The 17,464-nt window shown below is 39.8% G+C and overlaps 1 protein-coding gene across 2 annotated transcripts; it reads left to right on the forward strand.

The window, feature by feature from the left end:
- The first annotated feature begins 2,120 nt into the window (after window positions 1-2,120).
- LOC132566286 (mitochondrial glutamate carrier 1-like) lies at window positions 2,121-16,955 on the forward strand. Of its 2 annotated transcripts, XM_060231168.1 has the most exons (10): window positions 2,121-2,201; window positions 7,979-8,099; window positions 8,827-8,952; window positions 10,798-10,853; window positions 11,737-11,827; window positions 12,611-12,729; window positions 13,258-13,459; window positions 13,545-13,699; window positions 13,972-14,047; window positions 15,702-16,955. In XM_060231168.1, exons 2-10 carry the CDS (start codon window positions 8,080-8,082, stop codon window positions 15,859-15,861), a joined length of 1,005 nt encoding a protein of 334 aa, XP_060087151.1. In that variant the 5' UTR covers window positions 2,121-2,201; window positions 7,979-8,079; the 3' UTR covers window positions 15,862-16,955. The 2 variants fall into 2 exon arrangements, with proteins under 2 accessions (XP_060087151.1, XP_060087150.1); XM_060231167.1 differs by lacking the exon at window positions 2,121-2,201 and having other exon boundaries at window positions 7,764-8,099.
- Window positions 16,956-17,464: the final 509 nt, after the last annotated feature.

The following is a 17,464-nucleotide window of genomic DNA, read 5'->3' on the forward strand; positions in this document are numbered from 1 at the left end:
TTTAAGAACTGTAAAGCACATTATACAAATCTTACTGCACAGATTTGGGTATATTTGAGAGGTTTTAAGTACATGAAAGTTTCACTTTGGATTGGCTAGCAACCCAAGAATGGCTTCTAAGATCCTACTACCTAGTCTTGGTAAGACCTTGGTTGGCTTTTAAAAAAAATTGTAGCATCTGTGCTTATGCAGACTTGTTTGTACAATGGAGTGGAAGAGTTAGCTCACCACCATCATCTTTAGTTTTAGGCTTTATATTTTTCTGAATAAGGTGTGGTTTGACTCTAAGTTGATCCTAACACTCGTTATGGTATGAATGAAAGTACAAAATAAAGGCGTAATTATGCATGATTTAATCCCATTGTCCAGAAGGGTTTATGCAGAAGATGGCATCTGATAAGAATACATCAGCAGCGGGAGTAAACATCCTACTCCTAATGCCAAAAAATCTGAGTTAGTTAAAAGAAAAATATAGGCAGGCATCTACCAGTGACATTTCTAGAACAGAAGAAAGTGTAAATTAAATATTTCATTGGAAAGACGTTTGAATTCATGTCCTCTTCCTCATTCCCTCTAGAGCTTTTCCTGAAATAGATTTATTTCAATAGTGATTGAAAACATACCACTGGAAGTTCTGCCATTTACACAGTTGTAAACACACACACACAAGCTGGAGTGAAAGGAAAGAAGAGGAATGCAGTAACGATATGAAGAACAGAATATTATGTGAAAGTTGGGTTCCTGCTTTGTTCTTGTAGTATCCAATAACGCTGAAACTAGGCAGGGCTGTTCAGAGACATCTAGACCTTGTGCTGAGATAAGCAGCATAACCTAGAGTGTAAATGCCTGCCTTACAAACCGAGTTTCAGATTACTACAAGCTCTTGCTCTCGCTCCAGAGTTCTGCTAAAATAGGTCAAGTAAGAGGAAGCGTGGCTCAGTCCTCCCTGGAAGTGCTAACCATTTCCTCAGAGAGGTGGGGAGGAGTTGCAGCATATGCCTGTACCAGTGTTCCCTCAAAGCTCAGCATGAGCTGGTTCACAGATTTCTAGTCTCCAGCTCAGACATTTTTGTCTTAGCTCAGGAAGGATGACCCCAGAGCACACTAATTTATGCAGTAGCTCACAACTTTACTGCCAGTAGCTCACAAAGTAGAATTTTTGCTCACAAGACTCTGCAGCTTAGAGGGAACATTGGCCTGTACACCAAAAACCCTAAATTGTAATGGGGATTCACGTGTTCTAAGGATGGAATCTGTGACTAAAAACGAGTTTTAGGCTGAAGAATTAAATGAAAATCAAGCCCTGGCAGACTCTTGCAGTAATGAGATTTCATAAAATACATTTTACAATTTAATTTTTTCTTTCCCTCCCTTTCGAACAATTCTGCTAGTTGCACTAACCCTTTCTGCAGTTCCTTCTTTATTCTACTTGCAATGGAACTTGAGGCAATGGGAGTCAGAGTATACCGGCACAAATATGCACATTACAGCCTCCTAGTCACGGTACCCGCTGGCCCTTTTACACGGAGAGTGTTAAGAACATAAGAGAAGGCATGTTGGATCAGGCCAAAACTCAGGTGCCATCACGGTTTCAAGAAATGCCTTTTAGCAGCATCCGGCTGGCTGGTCAGCTGCAGCCTTATGTGTTGCTTCCAGGCTCAGTAAGAAGGAACCGAAATTAGAGCAGAGAAAGAAAATGTAGGTGAGGAAGCAGAAAAAAGATGCAGAGAGGCCAGCGAACACTAAGGGGAAGTGGACAAGGTAGAAAGTGCTTAGTGGGGAACGACAAACAAAGGCGAGGAGTTTAAAATTCAACACAAAGGCATTCCTGTGCTGCACGTATTTTAAGCCAGAAAGTTCAAACCTTTAGACCGCGCCTAGAGATTCTATAAACCCGGCCTGACGAACAGTCTGATGAGTGGGGAAGCTTGCAGAGTGTTTTGTACTAATTTGGTTGACCCAATAAGGCACTTCATGCATTTTTCCCCTGCAAGCATTTTAACAGTTTCCGTTGTGCACTTCTGTGGGGGGCGGGGAAGGTGGTGGAGGAGGAGAATCAAGCCCCTTCTGTCATTGGGCCGGCTCACCTGTTGTGACCAATCACGGTGCGCTTCGCGTACTGGCGGGAAAGACTCATCTGGCCGCGGAATGATGATTGCAATGCTGAATGTTAATAGAGGCGCTGCTTTGACAGGAGTTGGGTGAGTGACGGGGAAGTGGGGAGGTTAAGGAAGGGCGCAGAATTGAAGCGAAGCGCCGCTGCTCGTCATTTGGCTGCCTGCCGCTCCCATTTCTAGTTTTTGGCAGTTCGTGGACCCGAAGTGTCTGGCGCTCAGGGGTGGGCAAGAGGGTATTCCCCCTCCCTGAAGGTGGTTGTGTGATGAGCAAAGGTTCTATTGGAGATAGGGTTACCAATCTCCAAGTGGAGCCTGGAGATCTCCCAGAATTAGATCAGATCACATGGAGAAAATAGTTGCTTTGGTGTGTAGAATATATGGCATTATATCCCACTGAGGTCCCTTCCCATAACCCGTCCTCCCAGGCTGTACTCCCAAATCGCCTACAGTTTTCCACCCTGAAACTGGCAACCCTAGCTGGAGAAGCTCTTCCAAGCCCTGCAGTTCTAGGCTGGGGGAGCTGCACATATTGAATTTTAGCTCAGCTGGCCACTGGAGTCCAGTCAATCACCAGAGTACTAGAACATCTGAAGAAGTGGCCTCTAGTCTACAAAAGCTTGTGCTGTTATAAAATGTTAGGTCCAGTAGAGCCTCCCTTTCCTTCTGCAAGGTGATCACTAATGGAATTTGAGAAGAAAGTGACATTTGGGTTAGGAAGGATGATGGAAGGGTGGAGAGGCTTCATTCTCTTTCCCTCACCTTCTGACTAAAACCAAAAGAGCCTGCAACAGGATGGACTGCATCAGGCTCCAGCTGCTAGTAGCAGCTGGCAGTAGTGGCATTTGCATGCAGTTCTGTCTAAAGCAGGGGTGGCCAAACTGTGGCTCAGGAATCACATGTGGCTCTTTCACAGATATTATGTGGTTCTTTAAGCCCCCACCACTCTATCAGCCGGCTGGAAAAGGCATTTGTCTCTTTAAATCACTTTGCCAACCCAACTGGCAGCTTGGAGAATGCAGTTAAAGTTTCTTCTCACCTCTTCCTCCCCATCTATTTTTCCTTCCTTTCCTTCCTTGCAGCTCTCAAACTCTGACAATCATGTCTTGTAGCTCTCGAACAGCTGACATTTATTCTATGTGGCTCTTATGTTAAGCAAGTTTGGGAACCCCTGGTCTAAAGCCTTTTATGTTACTGTTATTGCAAGAAGTCAACTGACAGAACACTGCAGAGAAAAAAACCTTGGCTGGAAGCTCCCAACTGATTCTTCACTGCTCTGAGTCCCTGTACTTCCCAGTGGGAAGACTGAAATTTCATGTATAATTGAACTGTTCATAATATTTACATTTTAGAAGAGCGATTATGGTGATCCAGAACAAAGTCTTGGCATACACTTCTTATGCATAACATTTCAAAGAAGCGCAGCTTGTAAGTATGCTGCTAATATTATTCCTTTCTGATCTGGCAACTGATGGATTCAAAGCATAACGGAGACTGCTGCATCTTTTCTCTCTTTCATGATAAGCAGTTATTTGACCAATACTTCTACTTGTTTCCCATATAGGGGTGCTAATCAGCCCTGTAGCTTTAGGGGGCCCAAAGGGGGAAGGCAGGCCCATTCTTTCAAACTCCGCTTCCAATGGTCCTTCCATTGGAGGACCCCCAATCTGTCCCCTTCGCTCACTGCCACTTTGAACAAGTAGTAGCATTGCTGCTGGTCTTTTTGCTTTTTTTTCTCCCTTTTCCTAATACAGTCTGCAGAGCAAAGGGGGGGCAGGGAGTCAAGAGGTCTCTGTCTCTCTGAGAGAGGGGCATATAAGAAATTGGTGGGGGGAGCAGAGCTGCAGTGACTGTCCAGTGAAGGGAGGGCTAGCTTGTGGAACTCAAGGCAGCTTACAGTACTGAGAGCCCAGAGCCACCAAACCGGGTAGCCCCCTGCCACCAACCCCCCGCCCCCCCAAAAAAACCCTGCAAATCCTGCTGTGGGCCCCATCAAACATGAAATCCTGGCTACGGCCCTGGTGCTAATGAAGAAAATAACTTTTAAGCCCAGTTACTTCCATACTACATTTGCAGCGCATTTGCTAACCCAACAAAGTTTGGTGCCCTCTGGGTACAGTCTCCTGTTTGTGGTTGCAGATGCTATATTCTGTTGTAAATTCTCTAATGTTACCGTTCCCTCAGTAAATGTGAACACAGACTCCTTTCTGTACTTTTTACTCCTGAGTTGGGCCATCCACTGCGCAAGTGTAAATGAATAGTTTGTATCCCATGTTGAAGAAAAACATCAAAAGCAAGGGAAAGTGGTTAAGTGACTTTTAGTTTTTTTATTATAAGTATTTTATATATAATAATGAGAAAGAGGACAACTGAGAATTTGGGGTAAATGTATTAGTGTTTTTTCCCCATAAAAGTGGAATATTTATGTGCCTTGGCTGTGTCTTTTTAATTCATTTGGGGTAAATGTATTAGGGTTTCATTTTTCTTTTTCTTTTTTCTTTTTATATATATATTTTATTTTATTTCATAACCCAGTGATGTAAACAGATATACAAATTAAACATTTTCTAAATTAAATAACTTCACAAAACAAGGATAATATAACTGAATTAACAGTACTATAAAATCTCAAACTTTCAATTCTCCTATGTTGGGAGTTAAATGTAGTATAAAACAAAAAGAGGAAAAAGCCACAATCCTCTGAGAAAGCATTCTTCCTTCTTTACAACACAACAAACAGCCATACATTTAGCTTGCTTATATATATCATTCTTTTTTTAACCATTTATAAAATTTATCCCATTTCTTGGTTGTTTCGGGTTTTGATATCCCTCTTAACATATTTGATAAAATATCCATTGCGGCGGCTTGAAGGACCTTATCTACCACTTCCTCTAATTTTGGACATTCCTTTTGCTTCCAATACCTAGGGTTTCATTTTTCTGAAGTGCATATTGTTATTTTTCTGTAAAGAATTTAATCAAAATAAATAAAGATCCCTAATTTTCCACAGGCAAGAATTATAATGGTGATTTATTCTTGCCTTTGGTAATCTCACTGAACAATAAATCGTGGCAGTGTAATTCTACTGCTTAGCAATTGTGCAGAATTAAGGCGCCTTTTGGAAATGTGAGAGCCTTTCATACTGCAGCTGGAATTTCCTTGTGGGTTATATAGGCCATTACCTGCCTATCAGTGCAAGCTAATAATAGACCATTGTTTGTGCAAAGCACACTTCTCTGATATTAGTACTGGAAACTTTATTCCCAAGGGTGGCTTTTACTGAATGGACTGCAACAGGTGTTTAGCTCATCACTGGCACAGGGAATTCCCAGTGATTTAACTGACAGTCCACATGTGACATTGACATTGCTCAAACACATTTCATCATATTAATGTTGCTGTTCCTTGTGTAGGCTGATGACACTTCAGCAGTCTTGGGAAGAAGCAATCCTGTCCACAGTGTGACATATTTTCCAATAGGGAAAGTATAGAAATTGTGACCAGAACATAAGAAATCATGGCTCAGTATCAGTTAATAGGATTAAATAAGTATTTATGTGAATGTTCTTTCCCCCTTAGAGGTGGCAGTCTGACAGGTTAATGTAACCATCCACCTGCCCGTTTGGTACAAGGAAGGTGAGAAGTCATGCAATGCAACCTAAATATATTTTACACAAAAGTACATGTTATGTATTCACTGTAAACTAAAGTGGCACATGACTTCTTTTGAAGACTATTTATTGTCACCAGGAAAACCTGTGGCACAATAAATGGATTAAATCCTCAAACTGTGGGTCAGGGCCCCCAAACTGTGTTGCAAGGCCGCAGTAGGAGCTAGTGAACTGGGAGGGAAGGTTCTAAGAGGTTTGAGGGCAAATTTGGGTTTCATCTGCATGAAGTGTAGAAATGGCCATGAAATATACCTTTTATCTCTGTAATGCTATGTACTTATAAATATTAAACATGAAAAATAGAATATAAATTGATTAAATGTTAGACAGCATAGTGTAGTGGTTAAAGAATAGCAGACTCTAATTTGGAGAACCAAGTTTGATTCCCCACTCCTCCACATGAAGCCTGCTGGGTGACCTTAGGCCACTCACAGTTCTCTCAGAACTCTCTCAGTACCCCCTATCTCACACGGTGCCTGTTGTGGGGGGAGGAAAGGAAGGCAACTGTAAGCTGCTTTGAGACTCCTTAAGGTAGAAAAAAGCAGGGTATAAAAACCTAATCTTCTTACTCTTCTTAGCTAGTGTAAGATTCCTACATTTTTATGTTAGGGAGTAGAAAGGTAGTGTGGAGTCACTTTGCTGGTTGGTCCCAAAAGGCTAAGTTTGGTAATGTCTTCCACTTCAGAAAGTTTGAGAATCACTGCTTTAAGATATCACAGAATCTCTGTTTCTGTTTGCTAAAACAGACTTAAGAAATGTACTTACCTGGATTTGTCACTTTGACAGACAGCCCTTTAAAAGATCATAAATGCTGTGTAAACATGTAAAAGACTGTCAAGGCTTAATTCCTCACAGAGCCAGAGAACCTTGAGTGACAGGCTGCTTCAAGAGATATGATTGGTTAACATCAGTTGAGCAGGGTATCCAGAACTGAATACTGAGGAGAATTCAATCTGAGTCTAGCCCTGACAGAGAAGAGTTGTGTGCTGACTGAGTCCAAATTCAGCCCTGACTGAGAAGAGTCTAGTACTGACAAGTTTAGTCTAGACCTGACAGAGATGGGAATAGTGCAGACATGTTTTGTTTTTAGTTCTGATGAGAGCAGTTTAACATAGATGGCTGGGATGACTGGCAGGAGGAGTGGGTAGATAGGTGAAGACTCCCATTCAGGCCAGAAAAGGGGATAGATTTTATAGTGATAGAAGAATTTCCCTAATCAGTTGGAAAAGGGAGATAGCTCTGAGGAGTGGGGTGATTCCTGGTCTGATGTATTTAGAAACTGCCTTTTAAATCTTGAGCGAGTCAGTAAAAATTCAAGAAGAGTACTGGTGTGTTTAGTGAAGGAATTTGGATACTAGGCAGAGTATCCATCCCGTCTGTAAACCAAAAGAACCAAAGACACTCGAGAAAGTGTACTGGAGTGTTTGGGAAACATTGAAACAAAAGCCTCTCATTTTAAAGTTCTAAGTCACTGTGAAAATCTTAAGAAATTCTCAGTTGCTTGAAACATATGAAATGTAGTCTGTGCCTATATTGATTTATTTCAGAAATTTTACTCCTGATTTCACGTGACCTTTCCCTTCTATGTTGAATAAAATATTTTGTTATTTATGAACTTTCAAAAGCCTGAGTTTAAGTTAGGTTAAGTTTCAGTAGTTTAAGTTAAAGGGAGATCTCTTCCCTCCCCTCAGGTTCCTGGGCTGAACTAGCAGCAAAAGTTTGTCCTATGATAGGGCAGGACAGCCACTGATCTTCAGAAGAGAAGAAAATTGATAAATGAGTCAGAAAGGGAGAGAAAAATGGAGGAAAAATCTTGGGCTAGGTCGTTATCGTCACTCTCTGTCTACATGGCCCAAGTCATCATTTGTGCTGATAGAAAATCATACTTTAAAATTGTATCAGATATTCACCTTTCCCCCTCCCCATCAAATAGTGTCATCTCAACCTACAACTTCACTAACATTCCTACATATCTGTTGCATTTTCATTATGGCACAAATTAGCGGTCCAGGTATTAATAATAGATGATGACACTTGGTAACAGCAGTCATGAGAGCATATTCTGATTTGTCATACTGAATTTGAGATGGTGTGAGCTGTTTGAAATGCCTGTATTCTTGAACAGCCAATGAAAGAACTTTGGACTATTTATAGAACAGATGGATTTTAAAGCTTCAATTCACTCCACAGAGATTAGACAGAATTGTCTCTTAGAAGGAACCAACCTTGCCTTTGGCAGCTGGTGTTACTTACTGACCAAAAAAGAGCTTGAAACACTGGTCCCAAAGAAAATGGCAGAGAAGCAGATCAGGTATGTGTCTTTTCCAGATTTTTAAAAAAAAGATCATCAAGCATCAGCATGAACATCTACCTATGACAGACTTAAAGAATGAGCAGAACAAGTGTGTTAAAAAGTGGATGCATAACAGTTGTTCTGGTATAAACCATATGTAGAGAAGTAACTAGTAGGGAAAGATCTGGGGAGATTCATAATAGATTCAAGGATTTGATCTTAGAAATATGTAAGACAGGAGTGCAGAACACTACTACATTTCAGGTAATTTTTGTAGTACTCTTGAATAATCACATTTGGTTTAAACATTTGATAGAGTGGCTAGGCCCACCTTTTTAGATGAAATGTGTGCCTAGGCAGGAATGCAGTGAAAGAAGCTAACGGCTAATGATTTCATGGGGGAGGGGAGAATAAGAGAAGAGAGCACATTATTGCAGAGAAAATGTAAGATCTAAGAATATTAATATGGCATCACACTGTATGTAGTTGCAGCCAATTGTATGTAAAATACATGTTTGTAAATATTGTGCATTTGTGTTTTTAGCATGTATGACATGGGGATACATCTGGTCTTAAACATTTGGATGTGTGTGTGTGCAGAAAGCAGCAAGGAGCTAATAATTAAAGAAATGGGAATTTGAGGCATTTCACTGTAACATTGGGATAATACAGCTTTTGCTTAGCTCAGAAAAACTTTATTCTTAATCTATTTGCATTCAACTGAGTTGTATTTTCTCTTGTTCAGTTTGCCTGCGAAGCTCATTAATGGAGGGACTGCTGGAATCATTGGAGTTACTTGTGTATTTCCAATTGACCTGATTAAAACCAGGCTACAGAATCAGAGAACCGGGCAGCAAATCTACAAAAGCATGTAAATTATCTTTTGATAACTTGATTGATATGATCCCATAAATTTGTTTCTTTAATACATCTTCTGAAATAGAAAGTATATTCCCAAAGCACCTTTGCATTTGAGTTTGGCTTCTTTCCAACTTATGATTTCATTTAAGAGAAAACTTTCTATAGTTGTGGAGCATTCTGTGCTTATTGTATGTTAGTTACCTATGTATTGGAATAGTCCTTTTTCACTGTTTGCAGATACATATAAAACAAATCCACTATCAATAATGGATTGATAGTATAAAGTATGGAGTGTTAGCTGGTTAAATTAACCTATTACATATAAATTTGAGGGAAGCAGTTTGTTTTGAAATCAGTTTTTAAATGTCCTGACTCACAAAATGATTTCATATTGTCATGTGTTATCTTTAAGACCAACAAAATTTTATCCAAGGTATAAGCTTTTGTGTGCATACACACTTTTTCAGAATCAATGCAATGGAAATTACCAGTCTATATATATAGGTAGAGGATGAGCAGTAAATTAGCATACAGCATAATGAAGTTGTTTAACAAATTCAAGGACCAAAGAGGAATAACAAGCTTAATTTATATGTATTCTCACCAGTCTCTCAGAAAGGCTATACATCCTCTCTATTTTATTTTATTTCTTATTTGAAAAAAATAGATCAGAATAGTAGATTGTAATGTAACGTAACAAATAGTAAAATGTAATGTAATCTGGAATTGTAGTCTGGGGACAGGGAAGATAACTCTATGCAACCAATCTCCTCAATTCAAAGAAGAAGATGCTGTAAGGTCGCCTCCATGCTTGAGAGGAGACAGATGGAGCATAATGGCAGGGTCTCAGTTAATTACTCTCAGCATTCCACAATTAAGGATACTTCTGCCCATTGATCTCCATTTTTGACATATTTATTTCCTTCACTGTGTCCCCCCCCCCCCCCTGGAGTTAAACCCAAACAAATGATGACCATATAAATTAAGCTTGTTATTCCTCTTTGATCCTTGAATTTGTTAAAAATCTCTATTATGCTCTATGTTAATTTACTGCTCACCATCTACCCATATGTATGGACTGGTAATTTCCATTTCATTGTATCTGAAGAAGTGTGTGTGCACACAAAAGCTTATACTTTGCATAAAGCTTTGTGGGTCTTAAAAGTGCCACTGAACTCAAACTTTGTTCTGCTGCTTCATACCAACATGGCTAACTTCCTGGATCCTGCTATAATAAGCTTATGTTTTATTTAACTCTTGTTGATAAAGCTAATTTTTTAAAAGATCTAATTATTGGGAAGACTGGCTTCCACACACAGAGGCTTTGCTTTGCATTCTCTTCTAAACCACAACAGATCGGGGTGAGGGGGGCTTCTGCCTAACATTGTCAGTTTAGTCATCCATCTTCTGGGTTTTTCCCAACTTTGTTTTATTTCTTCCCAAACTTGGTTATATTTAAAGCAGGTGTAGGATCTGTGTGGATGGAAGGGTACTCCACCTACATTTGGTGCAATTTCCTTCTGCAGATAATGTCTTAACAGTATAGAGTTATACCTCCTACCATTTTTTAAAAAGCATTTTAAAAAATGACCAGTTATGGGAAAGTGGTCACAAGTACAAGGGTAAAACATGGAAAATATTTTTGTGTCAAAGCTGTGATGCTGCTGCAGATGTCTCTGCATTCTTTGTGGCAAATAAGAACAGAATAGAGAATCATCTCTTTTTGCAAGTAATCAAAGAGAAGTAGATATTACAACAATAACTAGAACATTTGAAAGAGTCTGTCCAGCAATTTACAAGCCATGTCTTGGAAGCAGAGGTTGTCTGACTGTTTTGTTCATTATATCTTCTTCAGGTTGGATTGTCTAATTAAAACACTGCATTCAGAAGGGTATTTTGGAATGTACAGAGGTGAGCCTTTTCCATGTGTTTATAGCTGGTTTTAATTAATGCAGGAAACCACTTTTGTTATATTCATTTTTTCCTGGAATGTTAAAAGGTGATCACAATTTTTAATAGATTTCCCCTCATTTTTAAGCATTTGGATTAAAGAGTTCAAAGCTTAGACATTTAGAACAAAAACATGCAGAGTGAGATATGGTTTCATTTTTCATATTTGCTAACATTTTAGTAGTGGCTCAGTGCTGTACTCCAGAAGAGCAGAATGAGCTTCCAGTTCTAATACTGGCAGTCATCCCTTTCTAATTTGCAACAAGATACTTACCAGGAGGAGACTGACGAGGGAAAGGAAATAGAGACGGGCAGCAATCCTCCACATAACTTGCTAGGGAATGAGACAGCCTTTAGAAATACCCTAAATGATCCAGCCAAGTGAGATGGTTTGCATAGGTCTTTCCCCATAAAATCATAAACCCACTGAGAGTGCTGGTTCCATGGGAAAGACCAATGTGATCAGTCCTGCTATCCCCGGATTATTCAGGCACAGTCTTTGGACTTTTGGCAACTGTGGAACACTACAGCTTCTAAAACTGCAGTTTTAACAATGTCATAAATTTAAAAATGCTTTTAAAAATAAATAAAGCTGCAGTCCTGTGGCTGTTTTCTTCATAGTAAGTGTATTGGACTGCCTGCATTGCTGAAAACTGTAGCATGTATGTCTGTCACAGTAAATTTCATGAAACAGCAATCAGTTATGACTGAATCTATCTTCTACAAACTGGAATCTGAGAAACTCATATTGGACTGCAACAGAATTTGATTTATTACTTTATTACATTTTTAAAACAAAGAACACCACTTGGTTGCAATTAAGCATAAGTGTTCTTATTTTTAGGTGCCGCTGTAAATTTGACCCTTGTAACACCCGAGAAGGCAATCAAACTGGCAGCTAATGATTATTTTAGGCATCTCTTGGCCAAGGATGGGTATGTTATCTGAGATGTTACAACTCTCTCATTTACATTCTATGTTCATTTTTGTGTTTGAAGACTTTCTTCTGTGAATGCAATCAGTAGTTAATGCAATAGTTCAGAGTTTTATAATCACATCACCTTGCAGGAAAGAATTGCATGTTTTGCGCACTGTGGCAGACTTTATGAAAGTAAGGTAGGAAACAGAAAAATATTATTGAGAAGCAGCCATGTTTTTAAAATGAAATCAATCAAGTGAATGGTTAAATGAAAGCAGTGGCACCAGTATGCTGGAAGAGAGGTGGGGAAGACTCAGTGGTGAAAGAGAGGGTGATTTAGCCCAAACTAATGCTTGAACCTCTAATGAAGTGTATAGGGTTTGCAGGAGAACTGGGGAGTAGATGATGACAATTCATGATACTTCTTTTATGTCAATATTAGCAATAGATCCAGGGCTTTTTTTGTGGCAGGAACTCCTTTGCACTTACCCCTGATGTAGCCAATCCTCCTGGAGCTTACAATGCTCTTAGTACAAGGCCTACTGTAATATGCAAAGGAGTTCCTGCTACAAAAAAAAAAGCCCTGAAAAAGCATGAAAGCATGAAAAAGGCTTTTGAGGGCCTGGCCTTATAGAGACTATAAGATTCTAGAGGCCTTAGAGATTATATAGTGTCTCTCCCATATAGCTAGCTTATTAATAATATATTTGGTGAAGTGAGAGAGCATGGCAATCCTGCATGAATTTTGATCAGCAACTGAGTTTGCTCTGCCTTAACTGTTCTATTTTCCTGGTTACAGAATGACCCTGTCTTTAGCTAAGGAGATGATGGCAGGCTGTGGTGCTGGAACCTGCCAAGTTATCATCACAACTCCTATGGAGATGCTGAAAATCCAGCTGCAAGACGCAGGGAGAATAGGTAACTGCACATGCTTCTTTTCTCAATATGTCCAGTGCATCTCTAAGAATCAGTTCTAACTTTTCATCTAGGTTGAGTTCTTCTGTTACAGATCATTCATAAACCTTAGCAAGTGTACATACCTGAGACGCTCACTTTTACTCTTCAACTCTGCTGGTGACCCCTGACCCAAAAGAGGTCTGGCTGTCCTCAATGAAGGCAAGGACTTTTTCAGTCCTGGCCCAGACTTGGTGGAATGCTCTGCCAGATGACAGCAGGGCCCTGCGGGATCTTTTACAGTTTTGCAGGGCCTGTAAGGCAGAGATGTTCTGCCAAGTGCATGAATCAAGTAGGCTTAAGGCTTGAGGCAGGGTCGGTTGAAGTTGTTTGACCTCTGCTGCCTCAGCCAAAGGCAGTTTCAGTGAGGAGGCCTGTGGGACAAAGTGAAAATGAGGTCCTTGATCAATTTATCTTGATAGTGAGAGAGATCTAAATAAGAATCTTAAGGAGACCAATGAACTTAATATATATTATCTACTTTTGTTTCAGCATCGCAGCAGCTTGTGAGCAGAGTTCACTGTTCAGCTCCTGGATGCAAGCTTGTAGCTGTGAGCCCTGTTCTGACCAGAGCTTACAACGTGGGACCTGCTGTCCTTCCAAGGAGAATATCTGCAACACAGATAGCAGTCGAGCTTCTGCATGCACAGGGCATTAAAGGACTCTACAAAGGTCTTGGAGCCACCTTGCTGAGGTTAGAAAGGTGCATTCTTGCTTTTCTCATTCCCACATCTGTTCTCTGTATGGTTTTATGTAAATGAATTACTCTTCTTTTCTAGGGATGTTCCATTTTCCATCATCTACTTTCCACTGTTTGCCCATCTGAACAAAGCAAAACAGGATTCCTTGGAGGAAAGGGCCCCTTTCTTTCGTTCTTTTCTGGCTGGTTGCATGGCTGGCTCAGTGGCAGCTGTATCAGTCAATCCTTGTGATGGTAAGAGAAATTTTGACTATCTCTTCCCTGCTTTTGTGATTTATTGTTGGGTGCCAATCAGTCTGATAGGCATAGGAAATTACTGAGAAAATTATATTTCTTATTTATTTTTGAAAGCTAGGCTTCATCTGTTTTGGATTTTTTGGGCAGGGAAGGTTGCTGCATCCAGGATAAATTTTAAAACAAAGGGAAAGGCAAAATGCTACAGAGGCACATTCTCATTCTTGCCTGCATTAGTCCTCTAACCTGCCAATTAATACTTTGTTTTTCAGTAATAAAAACCCGTCTTCAGTCAATGGGTAAGGGAAGAAATGAGGAGAGCTATAATGGAATCAGAGATTGTGCAAGGTAAGAAATGGAAAACATATAAAGGCCTGTGGACTAGACTGTTCTGCAAGAATATAAGGAATGGGTTAAATGTTCAAGAAGACTTGCCCATGCTGTACCTTTTTAGCTGATTCTCAGACAGGCCAAAGTACAGTTGCCTCCTGACCTGGAAAAGAATGTCTTGCTTCTTTGATAGAGGCTTAATGAGTAGAAATAGACAATTGAAGCTTTTGATGCCATGAAGGTAAATAATAATGGCTTGTAAATGACATCCCATTGTCTTTATTAAAGACACAGGACATTTTTCTCCAAGCCTGTTTACAATCCTACAAATTTGGCCAGAGTATCTGTGCAGTCAAATGGAAGTAATTGTGAATGTTTAAAGGTGCAAAAAACTGACCAGTGCTAAGCGCTAAGCACACAGTTGTAATGTCTGAAAGAGAGTTTCCATGTGATTAAGCCACTTATAGAGAATGCACTTCCCAACAGCTGCCTTGAAGAGTCTCCGCGTTACTAGGTCAGACCATATTCAAAACAGCTTTCAAATATCATAGTAACTGTATTGTTTTGGATTTTGACTTTAAACCACTGTCTATTTATTTATTTATAATACACCAGTGAACTTTAAATCATTGTTTAGGATGTCTTGGTGCAGTAGGCCAGAGAGTTTTCTTTTAGGTTCTTGTGTAACTCTGCAAACATGCATTTTTTTCACTGTTCCAGCCTTGAGAAATATAAATTACGAATCCATGACTTTATGTCCCAAATAAACCCCAAAACAAATGGAACAAAGTCTGCAACAATTTTCTAATATCATTCCTTTAGAGAAAATAGTTGGTTTAAGAATGTCTTGCGAGGGTCATGCAATTGTGTTGGTATAAAATAGCCACAACCTCAAACCCCTGAATCTCTCACATCTGGGTTGCAATTAGATTATTATATCTTTTTTTGAAAATGCTTGGTAAGAGTTTTAGAAATTAAATTTTATCTTTCAGTGTAGGCTGGGTAGAAGAAGGGATCTGCATTTTTTATTATTTACATGTGCTAGTATTTTGTGTATAATTGTGATTCTAGTTTATTTCACCTATTCAAGAATAGCTGAAGTGATCTGACACAAAATTTAGATGACGATATTGAGTATTGGCTAAGATACAAGGTTTTCACCAAGACCTGGAATAAACAAATTACAGAACACTTTATAGTCAGAAGAAGGGTACCTGCACTGAATGACAATTGGAGAGACTGATAATTGTTCACACAGCCTCGTGGTTTAGTGGTTAATGCGTTACTTTATAATAATAGTAAAAAAAGACTTTTGGTTTCCATGTGCCTAAGTATGAGTGGGAGTAACTCCATAACAGTATGGAACATGGTCAAGAATTAATGATTTTTAACAGCTTCCATAGCATTTAAATTGCTCCTAAGCTTGCTGGTAGTTTTTTTTGTATGTTTCTATCCCTTATGTTTAAGGCCTGTATGAATTATAATTTAATAAAGTTGAGATGAATTATGATTTAGGGAAGAAGTCAAGTGTTCAGATTCTCAGGAGGGGCATGTATAGAAGCTTCTGGGTGAATACACGAGATGTTAACACAGCCAAGTTGAAATAATTTTTAAATTAAGGTGTTTTAGAGTCGTGTACTCAAATGTGCTATTTTTTGTTCTCTGTTCTCAGGAAGATTTGGATGAATGAGGGTCCCTTAGCCTTCTTCAAGGGAGCTGGCTGCAGAGCACTGGTTATTGCACCTCTCTTTGGTATAGCCCAGTGTATTTATTTTATCGGTGTTGGAGAATTTCTCATTGATCTGTGCCAGTATCAAGGCCTTTCCCCCTAGACCTGCCTTCTCATTCTTTGGACCTACTAGAATGGCATCCACAAGGACCACCAGCAAACAACTCACAAGAAAGCAATGGCAGCTCAGATTGACTTGCTGATGTTTCTCCTTTGTGGGAACCTGGAATCAAAGCCATGGCCTGGTACACTGTTACCAGAATTCTAGCGCCTATGTGCCTAAGTACTATGGGGTTTCTTGTGACTTTAAAGGTCAGAGTTCTGATACCGAGGTCAGACATCTGTATGTGTCAAGTGGAGGCATGTCTTCTAACTCTGGGGCTTGAGAGATTGGAGCCTCTGAGAGTGGAATGACTTAGGCTTGTTTTAGTGAGCCAGGCCACAGGAGAATCTATCAGGAAACTGTTTTGTTTTTTTATACATAATGCAAAAAAAAATCTTTTAAATAACATTTGTGGGGCCAAATCTATTTTGGGAGAACTAAACAAGGCAATTGCACTATGAATTGTGTACCTGTTATTGACCAGCCCCAACTGCAGTCTTTCCAGCCGCAACAACATGTGATTCAACAAAATTACCTTTGTTGTTATCTCAACAAAAGTAAACTGGGGAACAAGTGTGAGATTTTTTAAAAAATATATATAGATACATACATGTGTGTTTATAATTTACAACCAAACCTTAAAGTAATGAATTTGATTCCTGTGGCAACTGTTCTCTGTCAAAGTGACTGTAGACAATGTAAGGGTAGCAGGCACTTAGATAACCACTCTAGGTTTCTCATGTAAAGACATTCATAAATGTCTGTCAAGCCACACATTCACAGGCGTGCTCTCCAGAACCTACTATGGCTTTACTAGAAACTGAGGAATATGCCTGCTTGTTAATGGTATGTTTTGCAACCAGACTGCTAAGCAGTTTGTCTGTGTTTTATGAAGTTGTATGTTAAGTTTACTGTTCAGATCACTGGGCTCACCTGAGAGGTTTTCATCAAGGTGGAAAGGGGAAGGTGTATCTGTTCTTTACTGAGGAACTATAAGTTGGTCTCTAGAAATACCACATACTCCGTGTAGACATGCAAGAGTGATACACTTTACCCTGGCACAATAAAAAAGATTCAGACTTGAGTAATGACAATTCATGTGTGTGCTTGTATTTGTTAAGCCCTTGCTGGGTGTCCTTTGTGATCTATACTTGTTATTAAAGGCTTGGACTGGACATGGTTGGGATAAGAACATAAGAGAAGCCATGTTGGATCAGGCCAATGGCCTATCCAGTCCAACACTCGGTGTCACACAGTGGCCAAAAAACCCAAGTGCCATCAAGAGGTCCACCAGTGGGGCTAGAAGCCCTTCCACTGTGCCCCCCCAAGCACAAGAATACAGAGCATCACTGCCCCAGACAGAGAGTTCCAACAATAAGCTGTGGCTAATAGTCACTGATGGACCTCTGCTCCATATGCTTATCCAATCTGCTCGTGAAGTTGTCTATGCTTGTAGCTGCCACCACCTCCTCTTGCAGTGAATTCCACACGTTAATCATCCTTTGGGTGAAGAAGTACTTCCTTTTATCCGTTCTAACTTGACTGCTCAGCAATTTCATTGAATGCCCATGAGTTCTTGCATTGTGAGAAAGGGAGAAAAGTA

The sequence above is a fragment of the Heteronotia binoei genome, chromosome 2, assembly GCF_032191835.1.
Source record: "Heteronotia binoei isolate CCM8104 ecotype False Entrance Well chromosome 2, APGP_CSIRO_Hbin_v1, whole genome shotgun sequence".
Classification (NCBI taxonomy): Eukaryota; Metazoa; Chordata; class Lepidosauria; order Squamata; family Gekkonidae; genus Heteronotia; species Heteronotia binoei.